The 14,954-nt window shown below is 50.2% G+C and overlaps 1 protein-coding gene across 2 annotated transcripts in view; it reads right to left on the bottom strand.

Annotated features, from left to right (window-relative positions):
* Positions 1-14,954, bottom strand: part of MAP4K5 (mitogen-activated protein kinase kinase kinase kinase 5) — a 107,350-nt gene that overhangs the window by 48,400 nt on the left and 43,996 nt on the right. For both annotated transcript variants that reach the window (XM_082217027.1, XM_082217026.1), the window contains exons 4-6: positions 5,675-5,765; positions 4,633-4,697; positions 4,307-4,362 (exon numbers count right to left, since the gene is read on the bottom strand). In XM_082217027.1, the coding sequence (XP_082073153.1) occupies positions 4,307-4,362; positions 4,633-4,697; positions 5,675-5,765 (212 nt within the window). The remainder of the gene's footprint in view (positions 1-4,306; positions 4,363-4,632; positions 4,698-5,674; positions 5,766-14,954) is intronic.

Raw genomic sequence — 14,954 nt, forward strand, 5'->3', positions numbered from 1 at the left:
TATATCCCGCCCTCCCCAGCCGAAGCCGGGCTCAGGGCGGCTAACAACAATAAAAATAGTTCAACATTCTAAAACATTCATTATAAAATTAATTAAATCAAATTAAAATCAAATTAATGGCAACCATCAAGCAAATTTTTGTGCAGATTGCCAGAGGAGGGGGTCAGGCTGCGCCCTGACAAAAGGCCTGGTGGAACAGCTCTGTCTTGCAGGCCCTGCGGAAGGATGCCAGGTCCTGCAGGGCTCTAGTCTCTTGTGACAGAGCGTTCCACCAGATTGGAGCCGCGGCCGAGAAGGCCCTGGCTCTAGTTGAGGCCAGCCTAACCTCTCTGAGGCCTGGGATCTTTAGGGTGTTTTTATTTGCAGACCGTAAATTTCTCTGTGGGACATACCAGGAGAGGCGGTCCCGTAGGTACGAGGGTCCTAGGCCGTATAGGGCTTTAAAGGTTAAAACCAGCACCTTAAACCTGATCCTGTACTCCACCGGGAGCCAGTGCAGCTGGTACAGCACCGGATGGATATGATCTCGCAGCGAAGACCCCGTAAGGAGTCTCGCCGCGGCATTCTGCACCCGCTGGAGTTTCTGGGTCAGTCTCAAGGGCAGCCCCACGTAGAGCGAGTTACAATAATCCAGTCTGGAGGTGACCGTCGCATGGATCACAGTGGCTAGGTCAGGGCGAGAGAGATAAGGAGCCAACTGCTTAGCCTGGCGGAGATGGAAAAATGCCGCCTTTGTTATAGCTGTAATCTGCGCCTCCATAGAGAGGGAGGTATCGAAGATTACACCCAAGCTCTTCACGAATGATGCTGGCACTAATTGCACCCCCGCAAGAGACGGGAGTTGCCCCCTCAATCCCATATCGCTCCGTCCCAGCCAGAGGACCTCTGTCTTCGAAGGATTTAACTTCAACCGGCTCCCATGTAGCCATCCAGCCACAGCCTCCAGACATCTGGTCAGTGTGTCTGGGGCCGAGTCAGGATGGCCATCCATCAACAGATAGAGTTGGGTGTCATCGGCATACTGATGGCAACCCAGCCCAAAACTCCGGACAAGCTGGGCGAGGGGGCGCATAAAGATGTTAAAAAGCATCGGGGAGAGAATCGCGCCCTGAGGTACTCCACACACCAAGGAGTGACGCGATGACAATTCCCCCCCAAGCGCCACCCTCTGTCCCCGACCAGAGAGAAACGAGCGCAGCCATTGAAGGACTGTGCCCTGGATCCCCACGTCGGCAAGGCGGCGGTCCAGGAGTTCGTGATCGACCATGTCGAAAGCTGCTGATAGATCTAGAAGAATCAGCAGCCCCGACCCGCCTCGATCCAGCTGCCTGCGGAGATCATCTGTTAGGGTGACCAGAGCCGTCTCGGTCCCATGACCAGCGCGGAAGCCGGACTGGAATGGGTCGAGAGCAGATGTTTCATCCAGAAACCTACCAAGCTGTTCAGCAACCGCTCTCTCAATCACCTTGCCCAGGAATGGAAGATTCGAAACCGGGCGGTAATTGGATAGATCTAAGGGATCTAATGATGTTTTCTTTAAGAGCGGACGCACCACTGCCTCCTTCAGTTCCCCTGGGAATATCCCAGTGCCAAGGGACAAATTGATGATATCCCCCAGGGGGCCCCGCACCTCGTCTGGACACGCTCTAATCAGCCAGGACGGGCACGGGTCGAGAGGACAAGTGGTGGGCTTTCCAGCTCGGAGGAGTCTGTCCACATCGGCTGGGGATATCCGGTCGAAGTGGTCCAATACTGGACCCGAGGACAGTCGAGGGGCCTCCAGTTCCTTCATTGTATCCAAATTGGCAGGGAGGTCATGGCGGAGCAACAGGACCTTCTCCGCAAAAGAGCTCGCAAATGCCTCGCAGCTGTGTGCCGAATTGTTATTTAAATTTGGCTGTCCTTCGAGGGACGTTAAAGACCTAATTATACTAAATAATTGCGCCGGGCGAGAGCTAGCGGAGGCAATGGAGGCCGAGAAGTAGGACTTCTTAGCGGCCTTCACTGCCATCTCGTAGGTTTTCATAAAAACCCTATAAGATGTTCTTGAAGCTCCGTCACGGGCACCCCGCCATACTCGCTCTAGCCGTCTGAGGTCCCGCTTCATTTTCCGAAGCTCCTCGGTAAACCAGGGAGCCCGGTTTCTGCGGGGTCGCAGAGGGGGCCTAGGTGCGATCTCATCGATGGCTGCCAGGAGCTGGATATTCCAGCCCTCAACAAGCTCAGTCAATGAGTCGCCAGGGGGAGCAAGGTCCCGCAAGGCCTGACGGAATCTATCAGGGTCCATCAGCCTCCGCGGGCGAGCCCAAATTGGCTCGCCACCTAAGCAGGGTGGGGGTGGAAAATCAATCCTGGCTTTCAGTGCATAGTGATCAGACCATGGCACCTTCATCGAGGGAGACATGATCACATCTATACCGGCGCCAAAGATCAAATCCAGCGTGTGGCCTGCTTGATGTGTGGGGCCCGAAACAAACTGGGAGAGCCCTAGTGTCGCCATGGAAGACACCAGGTCCAGAGCCTGTGAGGAGGGAGTGGCATCAGCATGGATGTTAAAGTCCCCCAGTACCAATAGGTTGGGGAACTCCAAGGCCCAGCCGGCCACCGCCTCCAGCAGGCCTGACAGGGTGGCTGCTGGTGCGCTAGGTGGCCGGTACACCAGCCAGACAGCCAAGCTCTCCTCGGAGCCCCACACTAGGCCAACACATTCAATGCCGGGGATCGATGGCGATGGTAGAGCCCTGAAAGAACAGTCTTCTCGGATTAATAATGCCACCCCTCCCCCCCGGCCCACAGTCCGCGACTGGTGGAGGACGGAGAAACCCGGGGGCGCCATCTCTCGTAAGGTAACAGTTTCCCCTTCGCGCACCCAGGTCTCCGTCACACAAGCCAGGTCAACCCCCTGCGAGGTGAAGAAGTCTCGCAGGGTGGCGGTTTTTTTGCCTATAGACCTGGCATTGCACAACACCAGTGATGGAGGTGAGTAATCCTTGCTCACCCTACCTTCGTCCCTCGGGATGGGGCGCAGATTGGAAGGGGTACGAGCATATCCATATCTCGATCCCCTTCGCCTATGACATCTGCCCCCACCGCCATACCTCCCTCGCCCCACTACGGTCGCAATCCCAGGCCTCAAACCAACCTCCATTTACAGAATAGAAACGAGTCAAATCAAAAACAATTGTACCAACACAACAAATCCCCACCCCGCTCAATAGCCAACCCCAAACCAAAATAAAACAGAACAAAATAGAAATACATCAATAAAAACCACCGTTCATGGTGGTACAACAAAGTAAAAAGTAAAACCCCCTATAAAACATTTTAAAATATATAAAAACATTTTAAACATTTGCCACGGCAACACCAGTGTCCTTAAAACAGTAGCGGTGGCGAGTGTGGGCCCCGCCCCCTAGGCCTGAGAGGAGTGTGCCTACAGGAGGGAGCGGCCTTCCTCAACCCCCACGGTGAAGCCGCAGCAGTGGTGTCCCGGTGCCTCATGAGGCCTCTTAAGACAGGAGAGTCCTCCTGGGCAGCAGAGCGCAGCAGTCCCTGTGAGTCCTTCAGGCCCCGCCCCGGGCCAGATGGTGAGTGGCAGGAAGGAGCAGGGCCCTCAGACACCCACACAGGAGAGTCCTCCTGGGCAGCAGAGCGCAGCAGTCCTTATGAGGCCTCAGGCCCCGCCCTGGGCCAGGTGGTGAGTGGCAGGGAGGAGCAGGGCCCTCAGACACCCACACAGGAGAGTCCTCCTGGGCAGCAGAACGCAGCAGTCCCTGTCTGCTGATTGCCAAAGAATTGATGCTTTTGAATTCTGGTGCTGGAGGAGACTCTTGAGAGTCCCATGGACTGCAAGAAGATCAAACCTCTCCATCCTGAAGGAAATCAGCCCTGAGGGCTCACTGGAAGGACAGATCCTGAGGCTGAGGCTCCAATCCTTTGGCCACCTCATGAGAAGAGAAGACTCCCTGGAAAAGACCCTGATGTTGGGAAAGATGGAGGGCGCAAGGAGAAGGGGACGATGGAGGACGAGATGGTTGGATGGTGTTCTCAAAGCTACCAGCATGAGTTTGACCAAACTGCGGGAGGCAGTGGAAGACAGGGGTGCCTGGCGTGCTCTGCTCCATGGGATCACGAAGAGTCAGACATGACTAAACAACTAAAAAACAACTGAGCATTTTATTAGCTAAGATTATTATTGGTGATCTTCTCCCGCTCCCCTGCATGTACTTTGAACTGCAGTTCTACTGAAACAGCTTTGTTCTTCTTACGCCAAATGTCACCCAAGACCGTCCCAGCAGTGCCTTACCTTCAACGTCTCTCTGCAAACAAACGCAATCTGAAACTCCGACAGCGGCCCCGTCACTGAAAGGAAAATCAAACATAAAATGATGAAGCATGATGTGGTGGCATGCTCTTGGCCCGTGTGGGGCTGATAAAAGGGTGTCCTTCGTCATGCGGCGCATGGCTAAAGTATGGAAGTCAGCAGGGCTTTCTCATTTGTTGCAGCAGGTTTCGGACTGCAGCGCTTTACAGTAATTTGTGCCCCAAATTACAGAGAAGAAAAGAGTCGTGCATCCCACCCCAACCCCTTGAACAAAGGGCATGGTATAAAATAATAAGGTTGCCAATTACCATGATAAATATCTTGAAGGGAACCTCCTCCGCAGTACTCCATACAAATCCACAGCTTCTCACGGCTATGAAATTAAACAGATATTATCAGAAAGAATGCCTGATGCTTATAACGAATCGAAAAACATTTATTTGTATTGCATTAATATTCATAGCCAATCGTGTCCCTGAGGCTCAGGGTAGTTAATAATTCTTCCCCTTCTTAGACAGGCGTTTTGTAGTGATTAAGTGCCACCTTGTCACCATTATTCCCATTACACAGACAGGAACTGAGGTCGGAGGTCCATTTTTTACAGAGTTAGCCATCAAAGAAGAAGAAGAAGAGTTTGGATTTGATATCCCGCCTTTCACTCCCCTTCAGGAGTCTCAAAGCGGCTAACAATCTCCTTTTCCTTCCTCCCCACAACAAACACTCTGTGAGGTGAGTGGGGCTGAGAAACTTCAAAGAAGTGTGACTGGCCCAAGTTCACCCAGCAGCTGCATGTGGAGGAGCGGAGACGCGAACCCGGTTACCCAGATTACGTGACTACCGCTCTTAACCACTACACTACACTGGCTCTCAAGACCCACAGTAAAGTCAAGTCCCGACCCCTTTGCAGATTTTTAAGTGTCACATAAAACACAACCCTTGATTTCTTGGGGGGGGCATGCAGGAAACTGCACGGACACTTCTGAATATCAGAACATGCAAGCGCAGGAAAATGGATCAAATCCGTTGAGGAATAAGGGATGTCCCAAGAGATTCACGTCCAACAGAATGCAGAATTACAGCAGACTAGAAAATATGGTGCTTCAGGTTTGGTGAGAAGAACTACTTCACTTCCGTCCCACCAGAACTTTAAAAAGCAGCTCTATGGAGCCCCAGCATCAAAGTTTCATCAACTTTGACATTGTAGGACCACCGTATCTTGCAGCATGTAGCAAGCTCAAAAACCAGCGGGGAACGCCACCTTCCCTGGGGCTTGTGCAGAAAAACCTTAGGTCCCTGCAGGAAGTTGGCACAGCAAATCGTTTCTACAAAGCAGAATGCAGGAGGCCTTACCTGAGATAGCTCCCAAAGTAAGCTACGATGTTAGGATGCTTGCATTCCTTAACCATGTAGATCTCTTGCTGTATCAATGAAAAGTCATCCCCTGGGGAAAAGCACAAAGCAGATTTGTTATTCACTTTAACCAGGGCTGTTGCCTGGTTAAAGGAAGCCTGGCTGAATGACTGTATGAATCTTAATTAAATCTGCACATATTAACATATGAGGGGGAAATAAACCCAACAACGCCAAACGTGGGAAAGGCATATTTGCTGGCTGGGGCTGGTGGAAGTTGCAGTCCAAAATAGATGGGAGGGCTGATTTAGATGATGTCTTGCAAAGTGTGTAGGAGCAGCTAACATCAAAGAAGAGACAACCCCCCTTTTCTCTCTCTCTCTGGTAGGAGGGAATACTCCTTCCATGATGGTGCTTGATACCTGCAGGTCTCATAAGAGCTTATATTAAAAACTAAATGCTTTTAATTTTTTTAATCTACTGGATTAAATAACTGGAGGCATCTTTCTAGGTAGGATGGATCAGTCTATTTCCACTCTGTGTCAGTTTTGCATGTATTCATTCATAAATACATGCTAATAATAATAATAATAATAATAATAATAATAATAATCATCCCACTCTGCATTAATCTACCTTTTTTTGTTAAAACCTCATGAGAATTCATATTTTGTCAAAAATACATAATTAGCTGTGTATCTGACCTCAATGCACCCATATGTCTTTTTTTGATCCTATAATATGCATTTCGGTGCATTTTTTAAAGCCAAGGGCTATACTCCGTAATTTGGAGAGGGGCAAAATCTGAAGGACAATTATGTTCCGATTCACACCGCGACCCAAAAGGTGCAGATCCAGAAGGTTGATTTGCAGCAGAATTCATGGATTCCAATTCAAATTCCACAAGCAGTGCTATCAACCAATTAATCTAATTTTGAGTGACTGCTTTGATCAATCAACGAAACACTTCAGAAAAAATATAACCCTAAACATCACAATTCATAAAACACTGGTCGTGTGCAAGCTCTCTTACACCTGTAGTTAATGCGTTCATCCTAGTGGTGCAGCAATAAAACTGCCAGCACATTTGCAAAAGCAAGCAGGGTCTGGTATGGTTTCCATAAGGATGGGGGACCATGTGTTGAGATTCCTACATTGCAGGGGGTTGGATTAGATGACCCTTAGGGTCCCTTCCAACTCTACAATTCCTTGAAAAGCATAGAGAGCTGGCTGGGAGTTGAGCTCTCTTCCCACTCACTGGCCTCTACATCATGCGGTGGTGAGGGTAGTTACCTTTTTCTCCCTTGTACACAGAACTGACATAGGAAGTCGGAAGAGAGTTGCTCTTTTCCACTTCCTCTTTCAGCTCTCTATGCTTTTCAAGGATTACCGTATTTTTCGCTCCATTGGACGCACTGGACCATAGGACGCACCGGACCATAGGAGGGGGAGAACAGGGGAATTTTTTTTTTCTTGTTCTCCCCCTCTAAAACAAGGTGCGTTCAAGGTACATTCACCAGAGCTTGTGGGGCTGGTGGTGGAGGGAAGCGCTGCTTCCCCCCACCGCCAGCCTCAAAGATCCCTGAAGCCTTTGGAGTGCAGCGCCCCGCTGCCCTGCAGAGGTTTGCGCGCAGCCGTCCCCAAGCTAGAGCAGCGAGATGGAGCCCTCCGTCTCGCTGTTCTGGCTTGGGAACAGCCTTGCTAGCTTCTGCAGGACAGCAGGGTGAAGGCACCCCGCTGCCCTGCAGAGGTTTGCGCGCAGCCGTCCCCAAGCTAGAGCAGCGAGACAGAGCGCTCCGCAGTGCTCCGTCTTCCTGTTCTGGCTTTGGGCTTAGCGGCGCAGCCTGCATTGGCTCTATAGGACGCACACACATTTCCCCTCAATTTTTGGAGGGGGAAATGTGCGTCCTATAGAACGAAAAATACGGTAATTCCCCCAGGATCTGACTTTTACCCAGATCCTTTGGAAAAGGGAAATGTGTGTGAGTGCATTTTCTCGCTCTCCGTCAATGGGACTGTGAATCTTATCTGAGGCACAGGAGTGACCAGAGGCGGCATCAACCACAGCACTCGCTTTCAACCCAGCATTTGTCATCGTAGCTCAAGGTCTACTCATCAACTGGCCGCAGGGTAGGGGTTGGCACCCCGGTCTAGGTGGATGAAAAGCAGACTGCTCAGGCAACCAAAGCGGCAAAAGACTCAAGCCTGACAAATATATCCCAGAACATGTTTGTGATTATTAACAAATCAATACAATACAGAATGCTACAACTGCTCAACGGATGCTAAAAAAATCTCCCCCTCCACCGCTACTTCTCCCCCCTTAAACGAATTCCACTCTACTGGTTTTCCACGTTTTATTACTTTCTCTGGCTGAAGACAAAACTGCTCCTCAGAGGGCTGGGCTGGCAGCCTCGGGGGCTCAAGCGCCACAGTGACTCTGGAAAGAATGTGCTCAGGACCCGCAAGATGGGCTGGGAGCCTCATAGGACGCCTGAGGGCGACAGCTCTGCCTGCTGTTTTACAAGGGAATAGCCCAGTTATGCAAGGAGCCGTTCCAAGCTTCAAATTGGCCGGCAGAAAAAGCATGCACGTCCTCAGGGAGAGACGAAGAACTCAGGAGATGGTCCCTTGCAACCTGCTAAGCCAGGCATAGACAAACCCGCCCCCCCTGATGTTTTGGGACTACAACTCCCATCATCCTTGACCACTGGTCCTGTTAGCTAGGGATGATGGGAGTTGTAGTCTCAAAACATCTGGAGGGCAGAGTTTGGGGATGCCTGTGGTAAGCCTTGAAGTGGTTGGATGTGCTTCGTCCATGCTCCAGCTCAGCACAACACGAGACCTCTGGCTCTCCACCTTCAACAGGGCTCTGGCACCCACCAAGAGGAGGGGCCTTCTCACACTGACATAACCACTTCCACCTGAGACCCTACCTGCCTGTGCCCTGTCTCGCCAGGGGGGTACAGGGCGGTCTTCTCCCGCTTGGACTACTGCAATGCACTCTATGTGGTGCTACCTTTGAAGGTGACTCGGAAACGACAACTAATCTAGAATGTGACTGCTGGACTGGGAGTGGCCGCCAGAACCATATAACACCAGTCCTAAAGGATCTTCATTGGCTCCCTGGATGTTTCCAAGCACAATTCAAAGTGCTGGTGCTGACCTTAAAAGCCTCGGCCCAATATACCTGAAGGAGCGTCTCCACCCCCATCGTTCAGCCCGGACACTGAGGTCAGCTCCGAGGGCCTTCTGACAGTTACCTTGCTGCAAGAAGTGAGGTTACAGGGAACCAGGCAGAGGGTCTTCTCGGTGGTGGCACCTTCCCCGTGAAATGCCCTCCCATCTGAAAGCAGCCCTGTACAGGGAAGTTTTGTTTTTGTATATCCTGCTGGAAGACGCCCAGAGTGGCTGGGGCAACTCAGTCAGATGGGTGTGATACAAATAGTAGTAGTAGTAGTAGTAGTAGTAATAATAATAATATTAATAATAATAATAATAATAATAATAATAGCAGCATTCTTCTCACTCATGCCCATCCCACAATTCCTCCGCCCCCAAGAATTGGGCCCTTCTACCCACTTGGATTTACTCAGCAGCACCAATCCAGCAAACAACAGGAAGCTGGTCTCCAGCTTTTCACCCATTATAAACGCCATCCAAAGCTAGATACCAAGACAAGAGCAACCGTCAACAAGTATGGAGAGGGGAAATTGAAAACAGCTTTTGATCTCCTGCCAGGGCACAGCATCCAGTGTCATGACTGACTGGGTCCTGACCGCAGTCTTGCTGTGGCCTTCAGCTTCCCCCCACCCTCCCCAGGCAGACGAGGAGAAGATATGGGGAAAGCCCCCGAACAAGTCAAAAGTCACGCAGATCACGACCTCCTGACATCCTCGTCCTTGATCAGGGGTGGGACTCAGCGAGGGCCACCACTGAGCTGTATGTTTTGAACATAAACAACATCTGTACGTCATTTTTAGGAAAGCAGATGAGGAGCCCCCGCCAGAACACACACAAATGGCTTTCCTGTGCACAATGGCCCCATTCAAAAGCCTATTGCCCTCAAATACAACAAGCTCAGCCAAACCCTGAAAAATGGGAATGAGCTGGAGCGTCGCATTTCTTGCCTCTATGTTTCCAAATTCTTCTTTCGTGGTTTTTGAAGGGCTGAAGGCTAGCTTCATGCCTTCGTGTTTTTGGTTCTGCTTCCAGATAATCCAAGAGCGTTGTGTTTTTTAAAATGTTGAGGGCTAGCTACATGCCAAAAAGCTAGTGACACACAGCTATCCTAGTTTTGCAATTCCTTCTGGGTTGTTGTTTTTTAAATAAAATAAAAGCAGAGATTCTCAGGACAGGATGGGCATATGCACTGTGAACGCACATAGTTCCAGTTACATGGCACAGTGCAAAGATTCCCATTAGTCTAATTTCAGAATCAGCGCTAACAGCTGGTAACTTTCGAATTCAACATCCACAGCTTAACTGGGGGAGGAGAAGGCTGCTTTTCTGCCCAACTCTTTATTAACTGAGCACAAGCCAACACCTAGATAATTCAGGACACATGTAAAAAGGATTCAGAGCGCTGCCAAATGTGTCAGCCACATACCCCAAACAGGAACTATAGAACTGACATATTTGCTTTCTTACAAAGTAATAATGGAAGCGTTAGTTGCATTCTTAGTACAGGGGATGACGTTAAGTGACAAGCTCCTCCTTTGTAGGCATAAACTCCCAAATACAGCCCTTAGTATCTCCTCTTAAGGTAGGCACCCAGGTAGGCAGGGTGATGCGGAAAATCTCTCTCTGCCTGAGGCCTCAAAGACACCTTCACCAACTGGCACCCTCCAAATGCTTTGAACTACAAACCCCATCCGACAATGTGGGGCTGAAGCAGGGGTGGCAAAGCTTTGACCCTCTGTTATGGCTGCTGGGAGCTGTAGTTCAGGAACCCCGGCGGTTCCCCAGTGGTCTGACTCCAAACCTTCAGATCTCCAGAGTGTCCAGTGCATTCCACAGACAGAACAGCGCTTACAATACTTGCAACCACCCAGTAAGCAAGGACAATATTAGCATCCCTACATTGGAGGTGCAGGACTGAAGTGTGGGGGGGGTTGCTTTCCAAATATTATCTGGTGGCAGAGGCAAGATTCGAACCAGAGTCTTCCCATTTCGTAGCTCCGCCTATCTGCCCCAATGCTACATGGTTCATTTCAGAGGACCTGGATCAATGTGCGAACCTGGGCAATCGTTCCCTAAAATGCTCACGGTTGCATGCTACGTAAGGCTTTGCAATGCCTCCAGGTTTCAAAAGCATTTCCTCCATTTCCCACCCGATGGGAGATTTTACACTGAACAAAGTTCCTTCGAGAGCAGTGTGCCTCTTTGTTCACCTCTCCTTCTCATTGTGTGTTTCATCTTGCAAGCTCCTTGGGGGCAGAGACGCATTTATATGTCCCTATGAAACTCTGCAAGGAACACCTGGACATCGATGGCGCCGTGCAAATAATAAGCCGGAGGAGGATCCAACTGTGTCAGCTCTGCTCGAGTTAAAACGCTGCACGTTTCTTTATTTAAATATGAGGTCTTTGGGTCTGCTTGGAAGCCACAAACCCCGAAAACGGAAGTTCTGAAATCCCACATACAAGAGAGTGAGCAAAGCAGCAAGCAGTTGCTGGCTTGTGCAGATAAATAAGGCTGTCTGCCTGCAAGGGCTTCTTTTTCTCACACAGTCACCACAGCTGAACCCTGCAGCAGAGAAACAGGCCCTTCAGCTCAGCCCCGGCACCAAGAGAGCAACCCCTGGCTCCAAGGCAGGCCTGGAAACTTGTAAATAGCAGCGATGGCTCAAAAGCTGAACGCAAAACCTCAAATACCAGACAGAAAAGTCAGCTTAGCAGTAGCAGCAGGCAGGGGGATTGCGAGGAGGCAGACAAGACAACATGCCTCTCTGACAGGCCTCGCTTTTATTTTGTCCCGTAATCACGGAAACTTCACAAAACATTCCAGCTGTAAAACCAGTTTTATTCTCCTGGAATCTGGCGAGGACCTTGGGAATGTCTAAGACGGAGGAAAGAAATTCAATGGGTGGCGTGGAGGAGATGTTTTTGGCTCAGAGGTCAACTGAACATTATATTTGGGAGGGGGGGGAGGGAAGGTTGGTGGGCTCAGGACAAACTGTGATGGTGACAATTATGATGGCGATGAAATTTATTGCCCATCCTTCAGCAGCAGGCCCCAGGCTACAACAATTTAAAGTTCAGGACTAAAAACAGTGGAAACAAATGATAGCCACAGGAATAACAACAACAACAACAACAACAACAACAACAACAACAACAACAATAATAATAATAATTTATTATTTATACCCCGCCCATCTGGCTGGGTCTCCCCAGCCACCCTGGGTGGCTTCCAACAAAGTATTAAAATACAGTGGTCTGTTAAACATTAAAAACTTCCTTCAAATGTCCCCTAAAAGTCTGGTAGTTGTTTTTCTCTTTGACATCTGGTGGGAGGGCGTTCCACAGGGCGGGCGCCACCACCGAGAAGGCCCTCTGCCTGGTTCCCTGTAACTTAGCTTTTCTCAGGGAAGGAACCGCCAGAAGGCCCTCGGTGCTGGACCTCAGTGTCCAGGGAGAACAATGGGGGTGGAGACGTTCCTTCAGGTATCCTGGGCCAAGCCCGTTTAGGGTCCCCTGCCTTCTCCTTCACGGGCGCGGAGCAGGTCCTTCTCTGGCCTACCACAGCTCGGAGAGCAGGACGGCACCGCTGAAGCTCCACAAACAGAGCAAAAGCTCCTCTCCTTCCTCCCCATGTGTGGCAGCTGGCTTGCGCTGGTTGCCTGAGGAACCGTCCCAGGACCTGGTGACTGTGCCCCACTCACAACGGCTTAGAGGGCAGAGCCACAAGACGGCAGACATTCCCAAATGGCATCCAGGTGAACCCTGGGAGAATCTTGTCAAAAGGAGAAGGCCATTAATGGAAGGCAAGCTGCTCAGAAGACTGACAAGCCCAGCACTATTTATGGCATATAATTATTATTTGCTTAACGCTTAATGCCCAAACAGACTTGTGACCTTCCCCATTACAGGAAGGCGCTGGCCTTCAATTTTTTTCAGACTCAGGATCCATCTTTAACTCAAACATGCATTTCGGAACGTTATTTCTTCATTTTTTTTACCATATCTTTGCATGCTGACTAGTGCAATTCATCTTAGAACAGGAAGTGACCTGGTCGTGGGGCCCAACCAGTGGTCTGAGACTACATTTCCTATTGTCCCTGGCCACGCTTGCTGAGGCTGATGGGAGTTGTGGGTCAGCAACATCTGAAGGGTTAAAGGTTCCCCACATCTGGCCTAAGGGGCATTCTCATTTCATTTGCTACCGAGGCAGTCTGTCTCAGCAATACTATTGCACCAGCTTCAGCGGCTGCCAACGCATCTCTGAGCCCAATTCAAAGTGCTGCTTTTAAGCCTCAAATCCTTAAAAAGTTTGGAACGCAAGATATTGGATGGGTTGCCTGCACCCATGACCAGCCTGCCTGCAAACTGAGATCTGCAATGGAGGCGATTCTTGGGGGTCCACCTCCAACCTAGATCAATGAAGCTACTGCTGGCCACAAGTAGCTCTGAGTCCCCTTTTGGCTGAAAGGGTGGAGGAGGAAATCCTTTCAATGAGAAAGAAAGAACTAAGGAGTTGCTTCGCAGACAAAGGGTGCATCTAACACAGCCCTGTTTACATGAGCTGAAAGAGATCCTCGCCACAGTATATAAACTGTTTATTGTGGAAAGAACTTGTTTCATCGGATGCATGAACTCTCTGAGGCTCGACGTTGTCCTTTTCCTGCAGACATGATTACTCTTATGGGGGAATTTTTATTTCTTAATACTGCTTGTTGCACAATGAATAATTAACTTATGGAATTCACTTCTGCAAGATGCACCAATGGCCTTTGGCTCGCCTGGCTTTGGGTTTTGTTTTTGTTTTCAACCATGATTACTGCTGGTATAAAGGTCTTCCTAAGACTGACAAGTTTGAGGGTATCTGGTGGTCTCTCCTGGTGTTGTGATCTGGTCAGAAGGGCTCATTCAACCTCCACTCTCACAGCTGAATTTTTGGAGACAGTTCAGGACAGCGATCGCCCATGATTCTTGGTATAACTCATATCAAATTTTATGACACTTTACAACTTCAGCTTTGAGGTGCTTTCTGCCAAAAGGTATGTAATGCTAAGTATTTATAGCTTTGCTGTATAGCCTACTGTCAGGGAACTGACATCAGAGGAAAGGGAGGTGGTAGGGCTCCCAGAGACTGGGAGAGAGTCAGCAGCTAAAGCAGGGACAAGGAGGGGGAGCGAGGGGTCTCTGGAGGAGGATCTCAGTAATGCTGAGAGAGACGCAGCAGCCCAGGCAGGAAACAGCAGGGGAGAGAAAGGGGTGAGAGACACTTCCAGCGAAAATAGCGGGGAGGTGTCAGAAGCAACTGCAGGGAGACCCATGCTTCGCCGGAAGCTGCCACGTAGTGAGTCCAGGAGACGCGTTTCCGTTAAGGAACTTCTTTGCTGGAAGCGCTTCCGCAGGCAGCCACTGTCAGACTCTACTAGTGACTAGAGCAGACATGTCTGAGGAGCTCTGTCACACACAGAGGTTTGTGGGGCCGCACAAACTCTGAAGGGGCACAATTTTAAGCACAAGCAGCTAATCATCCCCTGACAGCAGTCTGACAGTCTCTGTACGCTGCCTGTGCAGGAGAAAGCATCATGAGCAACCCAGCCGGAACCGGAGAGGCAGGGGTTGGAGCTGGTCCAAGCTTGGAAGAAAGGTATCAAGCTCTGGAGGTCCAACTTGCGCTGCAGACGGCGAGGCTCGAGGAGAGAAGGGCTCAGGATGCTGACAAAAGGGGAGAACCACTCAGTTCCCCAGAAAGGTACCAGGATTGGTGCAGAAGTTTGGGGGGGACCCCAAGGATTACCATGCCTTTAGGACTGAGATGCAATATGCCCTGAATGTGCAGTTTGATGAGTTCCCTGATGAGGAATCGCGAGTTGCTTTCGTAATTGGGCATCTTGAGAAGGGGGCGCGGGACTGGGTTCGACCCCTGATGGCAACGCACAACGATATCCTAAAGGACACTATGAAATTCTTTCGTGCAATGGATATCATGTTTTCCAGCGATATTGAGGAAGGGGTGGTGCGCAGACAGCTAATGGCTTGCAAGCAGGGAAGCAGATCTGTCCGTGAGTACTGGACTGAATTTACCATGCTGATTCACAGATTGG

The sequence above is a fragment of the Podarcis vaucheri genome (assembly GCF_965113315.1).
Source record: "Podarcis vaucheri genome assembly, chromosome: 1".
Taxonomy (NCBI): domain Eukaryota; kingdom Metazoa; phylum Chordata; class Lepidosauria; order Squamata; family Lacertidae; genus Podarcis; species Podarcis vaucheri.